This window comes from Artibeus jamaicensis, unplaced genomic scaffold (genome assembly GCF_021234435.1).
Source record: "Artibeus jamaicensis isolate MK-2021 breed Jamaican fruit bat unplaced genomic scaffold, CSHL_Jam_final scaffold_916, whole genome shotgun sequence".
NCBI classification, from domain to species: Eukaryota; Metazoa; Chordata; class Mammalia; order Chiroptera; family Phyllostomidae; genus Artibeus; species Artibeus jamaicensis.
The window spans coordinates 28,268,318-28,287,878 of NW_026522059.1; the positions used below are offsets into that span (position 1 = coordinate 28,268,318).

Sequence of the window (19,561 nt, forward strand, 5' to 3'; positions counted from 1 at the left end):
CCTGGTACTGGTAAAAGCAGTCCTTGGTGTGCAGCCTGGTTCTTTGCACAAACCTAGGCCCAGCAGAGGAAGCCAAATGCTGTGGATCACTGATAGGTCCAAGCCAGTTACCCAGGGCCAGTGATAGGCAGGGTTTGACTTATACATGCAGCAGTCTTACAGATCTACCTAATACATAGAAACAGATACTAAGAAGCAGCCAAAATGGGAAGACAAAGAAACAGACCCCAACTGAAAGAACAAGCATATTCTCCAAAAGAAGAACTAGATGAAATGGAGGCAAACAATTTATCAGATAGTTTAGAGTAATGATTATAAGGATACTCAACAGCATTAAAAGACAGCCCACAGAATGGGAGAACAGATTCACCAATATGCCTGATCGGGGTTGATATCCAAAATTCATAAAGAACTTACTCAATACCAAATAAACAAACAACCCAATTAAATAAATGGACAAAGAACCAGAATAGACACTTTTCCAAAGAAGACATACAGATGGCCAATAGACATATGAAAAGATGCTCAATGTCACTAATCATCAGAGAAATACAAATTAAAACCACAATGAGATATCACCTTATACCTGTCAGAATGGCTATCATCAATAAGTCAACAAACAACAAATGCTAGCAATGATTTAGAGAAAGGAGAACCATTTTGCACCGTTGGTGGAAATGCAGATTGGTGCAGCCACTGTGGAATGTAGTATGGAGATACCTCAAAAAATTAAAAATGGATCTGCCACCCTGGCTGATGTAGCTCAGTGGATTGAGCGCAGGCCTGCGAACCAAAGGATCACAGTTCGATTCCCAGTCAGGGCACATGCCTGGGTTGCAGGCCAGTTCCCAGCGGGGAACGCAAGAGAGTCAACCATACATTGATATTTCTCTCCTTCTCTACTTCCCTTTCCCTCTAAAGATAAATAAATAAAATCTTTTAAAAAAAATGGATCTGCCTTTTGACCAAGCAACCCCACTTCTGGGAATGTACTTAAAGGAACCCAAAACAGTAGTTTGAAAGAACAACAGCACCCTTATGTTCATTGCAGCTTCATTTACAATCACCGAGATATGGAAGCACCCCAAGTGTTCATCAGTAGATGAGTGGATAAAACTATGGAACATTTATGCAGTGGAATATACTCAGATGTAAAAAAGAAAAAGTTGTACCCTTTGCAACAGCATGGACGGACCTGGAGAACATTATGCTAAGTGAAATAAGCCAGGCAGAAAAAGACAAATACTCTATGATTTCACTGATATGCGGAATCTAATGAACAAACTGAGCTAAGAAGCAAAATAGGGACTGACTGACTCATAGATACAGAGCAGAATGACAGCTAAGAGGTGGGGAGATTAGAGGGTGGCGGGATGAGCAAAATGGAAAAAGGACTCAGAGACATGGACAACAGTGTGGTGACTACTACAGGGAGGTGGGTATAAAGGGGCCAAAATGGTAATTGAAAAATACAATTAAGGAAAAAAACATATCTTTAAGGAAGAAAGCCTGTTTTAGCTCTACCCCAGAAACTAAAAAATTAATCCTTAAACAGAATAATGTAGAGATCAAGAATCCTCCTTTCAGAATTCCCCTAAATTAAATAGAAACAACTCTCTCAAGACATGGAGATTCTAAAGGGTAATAAACTTTGTCTTTCTCTCATTCTTTTCCTCAATCCAACAACTGAATTGTTTCCATTTTATCTCTATGTCTGTAAAATCTTCCTGTTGTATGTTACATTTTCAGCCATCTACTTGAGGTCAACAAAAGTTTGCAATAACTTCCTAAATAAAAAACACCTGAAAGACAGTAGTTATGACAACACCAATATTTAAATAGTTACAGTATTAAGAAATGTTTCAATTTACTTTTTAAAATGTTTCGGTGCTCTCAAGTAGCATTAACTAAAACAAAATCCCTATCAAGCAGCAGCAAAGGAAATTTACTAAATGAAATTTTTATTTACATGCCATTTTAGAATGTGGGTAAAATAATACTACATAATTTACCACAATACAAATAAATAATAATCCACACTCTTTTTCTTACTGCACTTACTAGTTTCTTAGATTAATTAGAATACAATCAAGTATTACTTAAAACACACACTAGGTTATTGAGTGAATGACTAAAAACATTTTCAAAGTACCTGTGGCATCCACAGCTTAAATTAACAGTGGAATTATTTGCTTGCACAATTGAGAAAGTACATGTGTGAGTGGTAAGACGACAGCAAGGAAGTAATGACCATGAACTGTGTAACAGCAGTCTCCTATAGGGAGGCAATAAGAACAGTGTGCTGGAGACAGAGACACACACACACACACACACACCCCCACACCCAGGAGGCTTGTCAGACACCGACACCGTCCTGTTCCTTGGCTTGTATGGGCAAGACACAGTTGTTAAGATTATATTTATTTGCTATTCTGTACATAAATGTACAGAACTTTTCAGTTTGTATGTTACAATCTAATATTTTGCTTTTAGAAAAGCTAAAGATTCAGATATTTATAACATTGTATTCTAAGTCACAGAAACAGAAAACATACAAAATACAAATGTAAACAAACTACCAGCTTCTCAGACAGAAAATATATAAGCACCCTAACAAATATAAATCATTTTTCTATCTTTTTAAATACTATAGTAGCAGCAGCTGCACAAATAACAAAATGTTCTGAATTAGGTTCCTTTACTTGAAAGGTGGCTGCTTCACACTCCACCTCCTCACAAGATACTAAATCTGTAGCACTTACACATATGTCATAATGAACAAGAAGAAACCCACCAGCTTACATTTGACAACTACAACACTATAACAATTTGCAAAGTTCTTAGAACATACACCTCTAAGTTGCACTTTTCACGTACCTAATTGGCTACTGAACATCTCTACTTCAATGTTCACAGGTCCTCAAAACATATCTTTTCCTCTAAAAATCTTTTCTTGTCTCTATCTTCCTTAGTGATTATCACTATCCACCAAGTAATTCAAGGTCAAAATCTAATAAACTGTTTATGTTTTATTTTGAAATAAACTTAAGAATTACACCAAAATGAGTGCAGTATGGATTATAGGATGGTAAGAGTGAAAGCAGAAAGCCAGTCAAAAAAAAAGCTATTTGAAACTAAACATAATAGTAGATTGGATGAGAATGTTGAAGCCTAAGAGAAATGAATGAATTCTAGAAGGAATCTGAAGATAAAACTTTACAAAATATCCTAATGGACTAGATGATAACAATGATGATTCCCAGGTTTCTGGCTTGAACAACTAGAAAATGATAGAACGAACTGTTGCAGTGAAACAGAATGCCAAGGAGTCTCCCCCATTGGCCAAAATGGGGGCAGGGGGAAGGTCTTACACTGTACACACAAAAAGCTAGCAAGATAATTGAATAGAAAAAACAGCCCTCCCCCTACCTTCAGTAACTGATGGGGGTGGGGACCAGGAGAAGACAAGCGTATGTGCCAAAAAGTCAAAAGGGTGCAGGGGGAGGCTCAGAACCAAGGAGGAACTGGGGAACAGAAGAGAGTGGTTGGAAGGTAGGCCCACTGAAGCAGCTACTGAAGCAGCTACAAAGGTTTGAGAAGTTGATAGGTCAATTTGAGAAAGAACCTGGTCAATCCCACACCCAAATACAATCCCAGAGGAACAAGGAAGCTCTCTCTCCCTCTGGCTCATGACCTGCATTTGTGGAGTGTTCCTGCCTGTTTTTTTCATGGGCCACACGGTCTTAGCAGACACATGGACTTGGCCTCCATAGCGGACCCTCTCTGTCTCTTCTGCACACCTGGTGATGCACTTGCCAGTACAATCTCTCACCCAAGAGCATGTTACCATGAAGCCCAGGCAGCCGCATGGCCTCTGGGTATGTGGGCTCCACATGCAGGCTCCAGGAGGCAGCTGGGAACAACCTAAGGTACCTGGATGGGTACTAAAACCACTTAGCAGCTGCCTGAGGGGCTCCAAAGAACTCTACTTCAAAATGGAGCAGGAACTCCAGACACTAGCACTTGTCTTGGCCTTGCTGAGGACAACTGGACTTTTCCCATGACAGAAAGAGGAAAAGGACTTCGCAACAGGAGTCCACCATTCTGCCAGGTCACACTGCAACTGAATAAAACCTCTTTCTCCTTTTGCACCTGCATCTGCCTCACAAGTTTGGCTTTTCTGGTGATAGGCAGCCAAACTTCTGTTTTTTCTTTTATTATAGAGTCATTTTCCAAGACAAGAAGACTGTCCTGGCTAGTGTGACTCAGTGGACTGAGCGCCAGCCTTCAAACCAAAGGGTCGCTGGTTCAATCCCAGTCAGGACACATGCCTGGGTTGCAGGCCAGGTCACCAGTTGGTCTGTGAAAGGCAACCACTCAATGATGCTTCTCTCTTTCTCTTTCTCCCTCTCTTCCCCTCTGTCTAAAAATAAATAACTAAAATCTTTTTTAAAAGAGACAGAAAATATGGAAGAAGCAGAGGCAGTAGGTGGTACAGATATTAATCATTCAATTTTGGACATACTCTGTTTTGAGACACAGATATAAAAACATCAGGTATACACTGGATATTAAATTCTAAATCTTAAAGAAGAGAAACTATGCAAAGTACATGTTTGTCTATCCACTCAGCTAGTCCCCTGAAAAAAATGCAAAATAAAACTGAGAGGAACAAAAGGACTCTGGATGAAAAATACAATATGAGTATATCAACAACACATACTTCAATCCATGGAAAAGAATGAGATTATTTCAGAGAGAGTTTAGGAAAAGAAGTGAATTCAAAAGTTGACCAATGAAAACATCAACATTTAGAAATCCATTGCAAAAGAAGGAAGTAGAAAATTAGTGCTTTTCCTTCTGGTTTCATCTAATAAAACTTAATAATTCTTCAAAATCAGCTCCTCTGTGAAGTCTTCAACCCCACAGACAAGAGCAGTCACTTTCTTACGTGGACCTCTCTTAATTTACAATATTATTCTTAATATATCATAATAATTTATTTAAGTGCATAGTTAATTTACTACCTGTTAGTTTCTTGAGAAATGTTTTGGTCTTCTTTGCATTTGCATTATAACTTATCACTGAATACATAGAAATCATTTTTTTAATATGAAAAATTCAAACCATGGTGAACCTGTTTTCACTAAGCTTTCAACATGAAAAAGAATGGACTAATAAGCACAACATCATATAATGATGTGCACATAAAATATCAAATTTTCAAAAACATTTGATTGCTAAAAAAAAATTTGATTGCTAATATAATAAAATTAGAATGAGAATAAAAAACATAATACAATAATAAAACACTATGTGTCCACAGTTTCTATAAGAATTTATTTCTACTCTTCTCCTTCAAATAAACTTTTTTTAAAATAAAAAGATCTATATACCATCAAAATGTATTTAATACAGAAAAGAAAATGTACTTTTTTTACAACTTTATGTAATATAAAATTTAACAAAATTTTAATATTTGGTGCATATGAGCGCTAATTCTAGGTGATTATAAAAATATCTTTTCAATTAGCTTCACAAAGAAAGGATTAAAAAAGTCAAGAACCTAAGAAAATTAACATGACATTAAAATTCAACCATTCCCCAAGGTAACACAAGGTAAATCTAATGTAACAGAGTGAAAGCAGTGAAGAATCAACTGATTCTGTTGAAGCCAGATGAAAAGCAAACATCAAAGAGAGAAACCAGTACCTTTGCCACTGCTGTTCTCCATTGTATACAGGTAATCCATGTAGAAAGCTCCAAACCTTTGCATTCCAGCTATCTCAGTATATGTCTCCTGCCAACCAAGCAAGGCAAACAGAAAAGATGTTGTATAAGAGACTTGTGAATTTAAAATCTATAAATTCAATAATCAGACACATATCCTTACATAGAAAGCGTATCAACTCAAAGATCACCAAAACAAAAAAACAGGTTATCCAAAGAATTCACTTCTAACAAAAGTCATATTACCTCAACTAGAGACCACACAAAAAGCCATCCATAACCGTACTAGACATTTTGACCACTCTATTAATAATGCCTAGTTAATGAGTACCTATAATGAAGGACAGTACACTCTCGACTTTAATCACCATCGCAAAACTGTCTAATGTACACTCTCAAATATTTGATCCTTAAATATTTCAGTGCACCCATATGAAACAGTGTAAACACTAAAGATATACTAAAATACTTAAAGGTATGTTAATTATGCAGGTCAAAATTAAATTCTTTACTTTCAACAATAAAAGTAAACCTTTAGTGAAAAAAGTTAAAATGTAAATTTATTCTACTATGATATAATCATATATAAACACTTTAAACAACACTGAGTCATATATAGTAATATGTGAAATGCTTCATCCCTCCCCATTAATGCCAAAACTCAAAAGTATCTGAAATTAAAGGAGATACTTCTACATGTGTCCTCCATGACTATTTTAACAGTAGGGAATGGATAAACGAACTAACTATAGCTCCATACTATATAAACACAGAAACCTCTGTGAACGCTTCAAACTTCTCAGCTATAAAGCTGGTTGAACACATTCTAAATGTTTCAATAAACAAACAGCATTCAGAATACATTATATGACAAGAAATATGGCAATAACAAGTATTCATATAAACTGTCCACCCAAACACGGCCTAGAATTTGGCTCAAATATACATCCTCTGACCTTATGATGAGCTGCATCCAAGATAAATTCTGCACGAGTACCATTATTTTCCGGGCTTCGGTAATCAAACAGTGAATTTGTAAGGTATGTCAAACCTTTCATACTCAAATTTTCACCACAAATGAAGAAACAGGCTTCCTAAATATAAATGCAAAATTTTTTAACAGGAGGAAAAATCATTAGACCTTTTCAGAAAATAAAACCTTGGTTTTATAACACCCATTTACTAGTCAATAGAAATCACTACAACTTGAAGTCCTGTAAAAAGACAAGGAAAGCTGTCTCTATTTTCACTGCCTATTTTGGCAAAGAATATTTTAACAAACCAAAAAGGAACTCCAAGTAGCTGCCATAAACAAGAAAGAAGAAACATTTATAAATTGGAAAGTATTTGGAACTACTGTCCAGGTGTTAAGTGCTACCAACTTTCTCAATTCCCCTGAGCTCTATAATTTCTTACAGAGAAAAACAGTAAAGTTCCTCTCTCAAGCCAAAGATATATGTAGTCTAACAGATTTTTTGGTATGGTTAAACACTTCAATAAGCACTTCATTATCCCTGCATTCTATCCAAAGAAAGCAGGGAAAGGGAAGACTTTGACTTACGGTTTCACTCCTATTCATATTCTCTTCAAAATCTTTAATACCCATAATTCCTTTAAGGCACATGGCTCTACAACCTACAAAACCAATCTGGCAATCAAAGAAAGGCTCTCCCATCATAAGGGCCTGTAAGAGGAAAGGAAACGTTAGAACTAAGAACTTGAATTTCATAAAAATGTTACAGGCTTTCCTTGTAGAATTTCTTAATCATTCAAAACAGCTTTAGTATTATGGCCTTTCCAAATGTATTCTCCTCAAATCATAAATTCTATCAAAGTAAAAAATTTCTTACTTATCCTTGTATCTTCAAACCATTGTCATTTCAATGACTGCCACTTCATGAATATTCATGTACACATACATACGAATGCACACACATAAAATTTTAAAAAATTTATGTTGCATAAAATCTTGGTTAAAAGAATAATTATTTCAATTAACATTACCAACCAGTAAAATATAAAACTGTAAATATATTTTGAATGTACCACATATGATTGAAACCCATATTTATTAAATATTAACTTGAAGAACCATTAAAAGATTTTAAAAATATACGTTACATGTTGAAAGATTACCTCAACTGTAGTTCCTTCTTGTTCCCAACACAATACTTCTTTAGATTTTACTTTTTGAGGACTATAATAACTACTTTCAGCTTGCATTTCAGTGAGCTAAGAGACAATATAATAATATTGGGTAAGTCATATTAGTATTAAATAGCAATAAACTGTCATTATTATGATGAATTGATGAAAACAAGGCCAATTTTAAGATTCAGGAAATTTAATTATTAAGCAGGAAAACAGGTGCAACAGAAACAGCTGTAACAGATTATCCATGGTATAAAGGTTGAATACGCTAGCCTAAGTTCAGATAGATAATTTAAATACCAGTACTACCTCATTTTTATTTAACTCCTTTTTCTTAACAATATTACTTCAAAAGGTGAAAGCTGTGCATCTGTAACAGTTCCACAATCATAAAATGGTAAATATATTCTGCCAGTGTTTTTACATGTATTTTAACCTCAATTCATTTTCTATTCACTAATATTATTTTACCACATTTAGTTCAATATTTTCTAACATTTCTCCCTATGAGTAATCAAAAAGAAAGCTGTAAGGAAACAAATAGATTTTAAAAAACTCTAGTTCTAAAGGAAATAGGTTCTTTGGTGTTTACTTTCAAAATACGTGTCTCAGTATGTCTCAAAGATTCACTCAATCATTTCTTCACTCAGAAAGAAATACTGAGTGTCCACTAATCTAGATACTGACAAAAGAAAAAAAAACATTCTTCTCCTCTGAAGCTTCAAACACATTATTTATACGTATCCAAAAATTAGATAATTTAAATTATTTTTAAAGCATTTTTCTAAATGCAACATGGTATCCTGGTTTGGATCATGCAACAGAAAAAAGACATTATAAAATTCAATTAAAGTCTGGAATTTAACAGTAATGTACTAATGCTGGTTTCCTAGGTTTGACAAATGCACTGTGAAAACGTAAGAGGCTAACAATAGACGAACTGTGTAAGAAGTATGTGTAAATTCTCTGTACACACCTCTGCAACTTTCCTGAAAATCTAAAACTAGTCCAAACAAAGATTTTAATTTTTAAAGAGTATTCTGCCCATGACTGCTAATGATTCAGTGCCCCTTATTTTTGTTAAATAGGTTTTTATTATTTAAACTTAAATGTAAAGCCTAAGATCATATATTTAAACAGAAAAAAAACATGTTTGACTTAAACAGATTTTATTGAATCAAAAAGGTATCATTTTTAAGTAAGATAATCTGTTTATATTTTGAATCAACTAATGATTCTCTTATTTTATAACAAAAAGTTTTTTACTTATTTCTTGGATGCTTTCAGAACTGGTACACACATGTTGCTGCTTTCAAGTACAATTCTATGTATAATCTAAAATGAGTAAGTAAAACAGAGTATTTTAAACTTGATCACCTTTCAGCTGTCTACAATTATTGTAGAAAAAAAGCAATTAATTGATTAAAAGGACTCAAACATTACAAGAACAATTTTCAACATTATTTTTAAAATGCTATATTTAATTTGGCATGATTTTTGCTGGATTGATATCAACTGTTCAGAATGCTAATGTGGAAACATGACCTTATTTTCTGCCCAAAATATGAACCACAAATTAATTCCATACATTCTTCAAATCCATGATGAACAATGAATTCTAATGTTTTCCTCCTAAATATCAACATATTTCCCTTAGAGACATAAATGTTGCAAATTTTTAAAGGATGCATTAACTAATGACAAACATTGCCCCAAAAGTCTATTAAAATTTGGTATATAAATGACTCAGTTTGATACAATTCTTCTCATCCATGAAGTTATCAGAAATATACCAGAGTAATTTCAAGTTTAATATAGGCAAAAAAATTAAAACTCCACCCGAAGACACTGCTTTACCAGCAATCCTTAACATCCCTCACCAACTTATGTTAAACTTCCTAATTTGGACCATGTAAAACTGGCAATATATCTAATAATAGTTCACAAGAGTTGACGTTTGATTAGAGCCATTTTACTGTTTTATCATTTATTAAAGCCCCTGATCCCTATTCCTCTACTTTAGACAAAGGTGAACCAGTGGATTTCCAGGGCTGTGGCTTGCAGCCCGGGGAGCATGGTCAGTGGCGGTGTGGTGACTGTGCATGGGGCCAGGTGGCTGTCTGCAGTTTCAAGGGGATCGATCACCCTGTGAAGTACATAGTTGTCTGGCCACTTTACTGTATCTCTGAAGCTAGTACAGAACAGTAATGAAAGTAAACTGTGATTGTAAAAGTACATACTTAAAAATATATAAAGAAAGCTGAACTAAAATGAAAAGACAATGGAATGAAAAGAGAGGAAGGTAGGTAAAATCAACTAAAATAACAAAATCAAAATGTATAATGGAGACATTAACAAAAATGGTAAATCAGTGAATTTCAATTAAGAAATGTAAAATAAGCCCTGGCTGGTGTAGCTCAGTGGATTGAGCGCAGGCCTGAGAACCACACGATCATGGTTCGATTCCCACATGCCTGGGTTGCAGGCCAGTTCCCAGCAGGGGACTCATGAGAGGGAACCATACATTGATATTTCTCTCCTTCCTTTCCTCTCTAAAGATAAATAAATTAAAAATCTAGAAAAAAAACTTCCTATTAAAAAAAAAAAGAAATGTAAAATAAACCCTGGCTGGTATGGCTCAGTGGATTGAGCATTACTGGACTGTGAAGCAAGGGGTCACCAGTTTGATTCCCAGCCAGGACAAATGCGCAGGCTGTGGGCCAGGTTCCCAGTGTGGGAAGCATGAGAGGCAACCACACACTGATGTTTCTCTCCCTCTCTTTCTCCCTCCCTTCCCCTCTGTCTATAAGTACATAAAATATATAATAAAATAAAATAAAAAATTTCAATAATAAAAGAATTCAACAATAATAAATGATGGCATTAAAATAGCATAACTAATGTATGCTTTTCTATCATTTTAACCCAAACTCCATTAGCAAAAAAAAAAAATTTAAACCAATGAAGCCATGACTAAACTTTTTAGAAACTTATTCTCTGTATTTTTCAGCTTTTGTCATATTAGAGGATACTAAATGATCTTAATTACAAAAATCTTTAAAGACTATTAAAGACTATTTACTTTAAAATAGTTTAACCTACCCACTGCTACAGTTATCATCTGTATAATTGTACTACTGATTGAAAAAATTTACTGCAAGCAGTTAACAAATAATCCAAGCTAAATTAAAAGAATACCATGAGACCAAAAACTTGTTTGTTTGTTTGCTTTTCACTACTATATTTCAAGTATCTAACAACTTGCCTGGAATATCACTGGTAATACTACTTCTCAGGTCAGACACATGAGTTTATCTCCTTCTGGAAAATGCTTCCATTTAAAAAAAACCCACAAAGACAAATAAAATTGGAGAAAAATAACAAAATCTAAAAGAGGATTCCAAAAATTTTGGAAGATGGAAACAGATAAGATGGGTGGGTAGATAGATGGATGGATGACAAATGGATGGGCAGATGATGGATGAATGGATTTATTCAACAGACATGTATTTGTAGAATATGTACCAGGCAATTTTCTAAGAGCCAGAGATACAAATAACTTTTTCAAAAATTACCACTTAATGAGTTTGGTGTACCATCAAAAAAGAATATCCACGACTCCCTGAAAAGGCTATTCGTTTTTTCAACTTTTTGGCCACTGTAAATAGTGCTTTTATGAACATTCATGTTCATTTACTGATTTGTTCCGTACAGTTGCAATTCCTTTGAGGATATAGCTAGGAGTGAAATTGCTGGGTCATATAACAATTCTATGTTTAATTTATTGAGGACTGTCAAACTGTTTTCCATGGTGCCTGCATCATTTTACATTCCCACCCATTTGTTTTTAACCAACTCCTCCCATTTGTTTTTAACTAACTCCAACTAAGATTCCACCAGTGTCAAATCACTGCTCTGGTCAATATCACCAACAATTTCCACGTTGACAAATCCAATGATCTGCTCTCACAAATGACCTACTCCCTTCACTCTAAAACATTTACGGCATCTAGCTTCCAGGCAGACACTCTAGTAGCTTTTTGCTTACATCACTGGTCACTTATTTTTAGTTTTCCTCACTACTACTTCCTCAGCTTTCTAAATACTTAACATCACATTGCCTCAGGGCTTAGTCCGAGAATCTCTCCTTTTTCCTCTCTACACTACTGAAATCCTAATTTTAAAAATCTTAAATTTACACACTCAGACAAAACTTCTAAGCTGAACACCGGATCTGTAAATCAACCAGAGAGCTCTACTTGAATATGCAGTGGGCATTTTAAACTTGTCCAAAACCAAACTCCTGATATTCCTCCCAAACCTCATCCTCTCACAATCCTCCTCATCTACAAAAACCAGAACTCAACCCTTCCTGTTGCTCAGTAGCCATGCATGGATCCCTTCACTTCATTTGTGTCTCACCATAAAATCTATCAGGAAGTCTTGCCCTCTTGACCTTCAAAACATCAAAATCCAGTTACTTTTCACCATCCTCACATACCACCACCCTAGTCAAAGCCATCATTATGTCTCGCTTGACATTTGCAATTCCATCTGCTTTTGTTCCCTCGTAATCAGAGTAATACAGTTTAAACTATAACTCAGATCATTCTATACCCATTCTAAATTGCCCAAAGGCTTTCTATTGCACTCAGGATTAATGACCAATCCCTGAAGTGATCTATGCAGTATTATAATTTATGGACCTCTCCCATACCCGTTACCTCTCTGACACAATTTCACACTACTTTCACATTAGTTCACTTTGCACTGGCCTCTTTGCTGTTTCTTGGACTTCTGAGTTATTTTGACTTGCTATTCCCTGAATTCCCAAGGAACTACAAAGCCTCCTCTTTCACAGGTCTTTCCTTAAGTACCCCTTCTTATCAGGCCTTCCCTGATCACTGGAGTTTTAACTTGCGAATCCCCTCACGTGTAGTTAAAGCATTCACTATTTCTCTTCCCTCTTTATTTTTCTACATAATCTATGTCATCAGTGGGCATATTATATATTTTCATTTATTTACAATTCAAGTTTTAAAAAGCATAACCTGTTGTGCCTGACAAATAGATGGTGTTAACGTGTATTTGTTGAATAAACTAGATACTGTCCAAGAATATGCCATGTGGGCAACACAATAACAAAAAGTCAAGGAATAAATACAGTAAGGCTAAGTTATATTTTAGGAGCAGAGAAGATAAAATTCAGTCAAAGAAGAACACATAAGGGTGCCAGGGTACAAATAAGTTTATATTTCTTAAAAGAGTGTTCACTTTATTATTCTTTAACTTGAAACTACATATTGTGTAATCTCTTTTGAATATGTATTTTACATGTATATCTTAATGGAAAAAATGGTCAAAGCATATAAAACACTGCTAAAAGTAGAGCAAGATAAGAAACTAAACTGTCTTAAAGAATGAAAGAGAGGTGGGAAAGAGATAACTATATATAAACACTTTAAAAGAAAATTTGTAATAAAAAAGAACACAGGAAACTGTAGCTAGAGGGGCAGTTGAATTCAAGTAAAAAATGTGCATTTTTTATTGATGTTCATGTACAGTTGTCTCCATTTTCCCCCACTACTCCCCCAAACCCCAGCCATCCCCACCTCCAATCCCACGTCCCTTCGGCTTTGCTGGCGTGTCCTTTATACATGTTCCTGACATCCCTTCCCCTCTTCCCACCCACTATCTCAGATATTCCACGCAGCAACATTTTCACCAATACGTCTCCTACAGCAAGGGGACATAAAGGAAAGAATAAACAAATAAAAAGCTTCTGTATCACTAAAGAAAACATCAGCAAATGAAAAGGGAATCAACCATATGGCAAAATGTATTTGCAAATGATATATCACACAAGGGTTTGATCTCCAAAATATATAAAGAGCTCACATGATTCCACTCCAGGAAGGCAAACAACCCAATTAAAAAATGGGCAAAGGACCTGAACAGACATTTCTCCAAGGAGGACAAAGGGTCCAGAGATACATGAAAAAATGCTCAGCATCCCTAGCCATCAGAGAGATGCAAATTAAAACCACAATGAGATACCACTTCACACCAGTGAGAATGACCATCATAAAAAACAAACAACAAGTGTTGGAGAGGTAGAGAAAAGGGAACCCTAGTGCACTGTTGCTGAGAATGCAGACTGGTGCAGCCACTGTGGAAAAGAGCATGACTCAGAAAACTAAAAATGGAATGCCCTTTGACCTGGCAATTCCACTGCTGGGACTGCACCCTAAGAATCCTGAAACAGCAATTCAAAAGAACCTATGCACCCCAGTGGTCATAGCAGTGTTATTTACAATAGCCAAGTGCAGGAAACAGCCTAAGTGCCCATCAGTAAATAAGCAGATCAAAAAACTATGGTACATCTATGTGCATTTTTAATGGAAATATTAAGGCATGTTTGTGTGTCAATTAAAATATTTAGTATGGAGAGAAAAACTTTCCACAAAGTTGATTTAAAAAAAAAAGAATGTGGAAAAGGCATTAGGAAGACAGGAACAGATCAAAATTCTGAGATTGCAGATGAGGGGACATACACATGAAGTAAGGACATTAGAGTATATCTTGTATCTAGTGCATGTAAAACAAACTTTCAGGTAGATCCTCATTAGAAATCAAAATTTAAGCATTAAGCTGTGAGAGATATGAATAGCAAGAAAAAGGAAACCTACTTTGAAAGTCACAGTTGCTTTTGTGCAGTAAAATCCTATAGAAACAATAGGATCCTTCAAAGCCTGGGCTTTCTGCTGATGCGTGGTTGATGTTGGATCGTTTCCAAGGTAGTCTTCCTCGCTGTCATCATAACTCACAATTGCAGGCACGAACGACCAGGCCCAGGATACCCATCCCTGTGGCTGCTCATCCTCTTGCTGTGAATACAACTCTTGGCCTTTGTACTGAGCAGGATACGACATATCTATTCTAGTTTCATCTTCAACACCTATCAATCAAAATAAAGTCCTTTTAAATAGACCAAAAGATTTTAACTAATGAGCATTAGGAAGATAAATTCTATAACAATGTATATCCCACATCCTTCTGTCTACATATGAAGCGTGAACAAATCATACACTGCTTATTAGTATTTTAAAGCAATAATTCAGCGTTACCACCTTTAAGTCCGTATATGTCACACTGTCAATCTCCTCTCATGGGCCACAATTAATGTTGTGTGGAAAGTAGTTCACCATGTATTTTCAATGTATTTGACAAATACAGTGAATAGATTCATTTTTTGGCATCTCACTCTTTAAGCAACAAAAAAAAAAAAAAACCCTACTTCCCAAAAATAAAGCTAAAGTACTAAAAAAACTGATTTTTCCTAGAAATATAATATCAGAAAACCACAAGAAAAGTTCTGGATTCCCTTATGTACCCAATGGAAAAACAGAATGGCAATTACTCCTATACAAAATGCACACCCTCAAAAAAAAATTATCCCAAAGAGTGAAAGTAAATATTATAATAAAATTATTCTTATATGTAGTTAAGACAAATAATAGTGTTGGTGACTCTTATTAGTAGGTGACATAAATGAGTATATTTATTATTCTACAGATGAAAATTACAAAAAAAATTGTTAATTGCTTACAAATTAACAGACTAATGATTTAAACCCCAACCACTTTAACTTATTTCAGCTTGTAATGACAAATTCCACCACAGTCTCTTAACATTATTCTAATAATACAAAAATAAAAACAGCCATATCATCATGGAATTTGGGGGGAAAATTACTCTTACAAAAATTCATAGTGTATGCAGACTCCAGCAGATTCCATTTACACTCCATTAAAATCAACCTTATGCAGTTGAACTTCTAGGTTTTCTGGCTAGAAAAACTACATATTTTTTTAGTTTTATGATAAGAGATTGTCAGAATGTTATACACTTGTGGGTTACAACACCTGGCAATTTACCTGCTGTCATATAAAAAGAAAAAGACTTAGTAAGTAGAAACTAGAACACCTAAAATAGTACCAAGAGACCTTACACATTTTACTTCAAAATAAATAACAAAAGTTACAAATCCAGAAAATGTTTTGCAAAATATGTATATCCTGCTGTTTAACCACAAATATTACAGAAATTTCAATTGGGGAATAAATAAAGCCTGTTATTAGCTGTCCCTTGTGAGGTCTCAAATTGGACATCACCACTAAATACCACTGTAGTTATAAGAAGTCAGGTCACCACAACCCGGGAAGCTGTGACCAGGTGGGGCTGACCTCTATTGTCTAAACTATTAAAACAGGAGTATATACTACTTGGTCTTTTGAAATAAAAATAAATAAATATCTCTAAGAAAGGACTTCCAGCCAACATGGAGGCATAGGTAGACACACTATACCTCCTTGCACAACCAAAAGAAGGACAACAATGATTTAAAAACAAAAAAACAACAGAACTGACAGGAAATCGAACAATATGGAAGTCCGACAACCAAAGAGTTAAAGAAGAAACATTCATCCAGACTGGTAGGAGGGGGAAGATGGGCAGCCAGGTGGAGAAGACTAGCGGCAAGGTGGCTGGTAGAGGACCAGGGTGGGCAAGGCAGGGGCTGGTGGACCTCGTGAGGCAGCAGCTGGTAGAACGGGTGGTCCCACATTCACACGCAGATAAACCTGGAGAAACAACTGGGGAGCGAGACAGACTGCACAACCCAGGTCTCTAGCTCGGGGAAATAAAGCCTCAAAACACTGACTGAAAACACCGTGGGGGTTGAGGTGCCAGGAGAGACTCCTAGCCTCACAGGAAAGTTCGTCGGAGAGACCCACAGGGTCCTAGAACGTATACAAGCCTACCCACAAGGAAATCAGCACCAGAAAGGCTCAGTTTGCTTGGGGGAATTAGCATAAGGGACTGAAATCCAGCAGAGAGCGGAGCAAGAGCCATTGTTCCCTCTTGGACCCCGTCCCTACCTACTGTGTCACAACCCAGCTGCTGGGTTGCCCCGCCCTGGAGAACACCTAAGGCTCTGCCCCTTACTACATAACAGGTGTGCTGAGACAAAAAAAAGATGGCCCAAATGAAAGAACAGATCAAAGCCCCAGAACAAATACAACTAAGTAACAAAGAGACAGCCAACCTATCAGATGCACAGTTCAAAACACTGGTAATCAGGATGCTCACAGAATTGGTTGAATATGGTAGCAAATTAGATGAAAAAATGAAGGCTATGCTAAGTGAAATAAAGGAAAATGTACAGGGAACCAACAACGACAGGAAGTAAAACAGGACTCAAATCAATGGAGTGGACCAGAATGAAGAAATAAACATTCAACCAGAAAAGAATGAAGAAACAAGATTCAAAAAAAATGAAGAGAGGCTTAGGAACCTCCAGGACATCTTGAAACATTCCCACATCTGAATCATAGGAGTGCCAGAAGGAGAAGAGGAGGAGCAACGAATTGAAAACTTATTTGAACAAATAATGAAGAACAGCAAAGTCACAGTTATTGACAACCACACCTAAAACAAAAACAAACTAAGCAAACAACTACAATAGGAACAGAATCACAGAAATGAGGATCACAAGGAGGGTTATATCAGCAGGGGAGTGGGGGGGTATACAGAGAATAAGTAGCATAAATGGTAGGTAGAAAATAGACAGGGGTAGGTTAAGAGTAGTGTAGGAAATGTGGGAGCCAAAGATCTCATATGTATGACCCATGGACATGAACTAAATGGGGGGAATGTGGGTGGGAGGGGTGTGCAGGATGGAGGGGAATAAAGGGAGAAAATGGGACAACTGTAATAGCATAATCAATAAAATACATTAAAAAGGAAAAAAGTCTCTAAGAAAGGTCTGAGAAACCAGTCATTATAATTTATACCTAATATTAAGTCAAAATAAGAGAGATTTTGATGAAAGATATTTTTAAAGTTCTGAGTCTTCGGTTCACTGCCTATAAAAAGAATAAATAAGGGCTGAAAAAGAAAAAAAAAAACTCCTTGATCTCTGGCAGGAATTTTGACCCTTTTCCTTCAAAATAGTGCATCTTAAATTGGGGCCCTTTGACAGAAACTCCATGAATTTCAATAGAAACATATATATTACATAACTAAAATGTAGCATTCTTTTAACTGTGAACATAAGTAAATCCATTGCATCACCAGTTCCTTCAACTCTAAAACCTACAGAAATCACAGTTATATTAAACAACATTGTGCAGTTATCTCAAAATATCATGTATACGCATTACTACTTTTTAAGTGTAAGTTATTAGATCTCCAATTATATTCTGTTATTTAATGTTAACATAGAAGCACATATAAAAATACAACAAAAAAGACAAAATGTATGAAACAATGGTTTTCAGACACTAGATATCAGGCAATGAAGACAAGTGAAGGCTAAGAGATGGGAAATGAGGAATGAGCTCTATGAATGCCCTCACCTTACTGCTTGGAATGAGTTCTAAAGTCACAGCCAGGAAAGTGGAAATCCAAGCAGACCTCAGCTGTCTCCTCAGATGATAAGACAGGGCAGGGAGTCCAGGGAGATTAAAGTGGCTACAGTTTGCAGGGACAAGTACCAAACAAGAAAGACCTGCTAAGGAAAGAGCTCCTGAGATCTATGGAGGATTCTACTTTGAGTAGAATAATCATTCACCAGTTTCAAAAGGCCATAAAAAGATCCAACAGAAAGGAGCAAAGGGGAAAGTCCCCAAGGATTATACAGAATTGGGAATAATTTGTGTTCCTACCAGTATGAAAGAAAAAAACAATTCACAGGGCATCAGGCAAAATGCTCAATAGTGTAATTGTCTCAAAAGTTGGGCTTAAGCTAAGGGCTGCTCTGATCGCATCTGAAAAACCTTTAAAGCAAGTCTTAAAGGAACTCGATTGATTCCAAGTGACTAAACTGTTTGCTAGGATACAAAACTATCCAGCATTCAACAGGAAAATTTCACAGTATCTAACATCCAATTAAAATCTTTACCGGGCATGTAAAGATGCAGGAAAATATAATGTAGAATGAGAAAAAAATCAGCCAGTCAATATCAAAAGAGCTGGAAATGACGCAGCATTATTAAGCAAGGACATTAAATCAGCTACATAATAAAACGAAATATTCAAAAAAACATAATCAAGGAGAAATATGAAAGACAGGGATTTTAAAAATTCAAGCTGAACTTCTAAAGATGAAAAATACAGTATCTGAGATGAAATATAAACTAGATAGGATTAACAGCAGATTAAATACAGAAAAAGTAAACTTGAACAGAAATAGAAACTATCAAAAAATAAAACACAGGAAATAAAAGCAAAAAGAAAAAAAACATAAACAGCATCAAAGACCTCCGTCAAACTTCAGGTGGCCTAAGATAAATGTACTTGGAGACCTAAATGACAGGGGAACTAAAAAAAGATATTTAAAGAAATGACACCCAAAATTTTTCTAAGTATATATGAAAACTATAAACTCAGAGATCTAAATACTTTAATTTATTCCAAGCACTAGTAAAATGAAGAAATGACACTAAGGCTTATCAAAATCAAGATGATTGAAACCTTCCGAGAAGAGGTTCATAGGCTTTACCACAGTGTCAAAGGAATCCACAGCACACTCAACATAAGGTTAAAAATCCCTGGTTTAGACAGATGAGTAAATTAATTCAGACCCCTCTGGAAGCAGAGTAGAGTTGCTCTCTTCTTT

The 19,561-nt window shown here is 35.7% G+C and overlaps 1 protein-coding gene across 11 annotated transcripts in view; it reads right to left on the reverse strand.

Moving 5' to 3' along the window:
- Window positions 1–19,561, reverse strand: part of VPS13B (vacuolar protein sorting 13 homolog B) — a 700,507-nt gene that overhangs the window by 629,655 nt on the left and 51,291 nt on the right. For all 11 annotated transcript variants that reach the window (XM_053660831.1, XM_053660829.1, XM_053660828.1 and 8 more), the window contains 5 exons: window positions 14,571–14,839; window positions 7,867–7,962; window positions 7,292–7,414; window positions 6,687–6,824; window positions 5,713–5,800 (listed from right to left, as the gene is read on the reverse strand). In XM_053660831.1, the coding sequence (XP_053516806.1) occupies window positions 5,713–5,800; window positions 6,687–6,824; window positions 7,292–7,414; window positions 7,867–7,962; window positions 14,571–14,839 (714 nt within the window). The remainder of the gene's footprint in view (window positions 1–5,712; window positions 5,801–6,686; window positions 6,825–7,291; window positions 7,415–7,866; window positions 7,963–14,570; window positions 14,840–19,561) is intronic.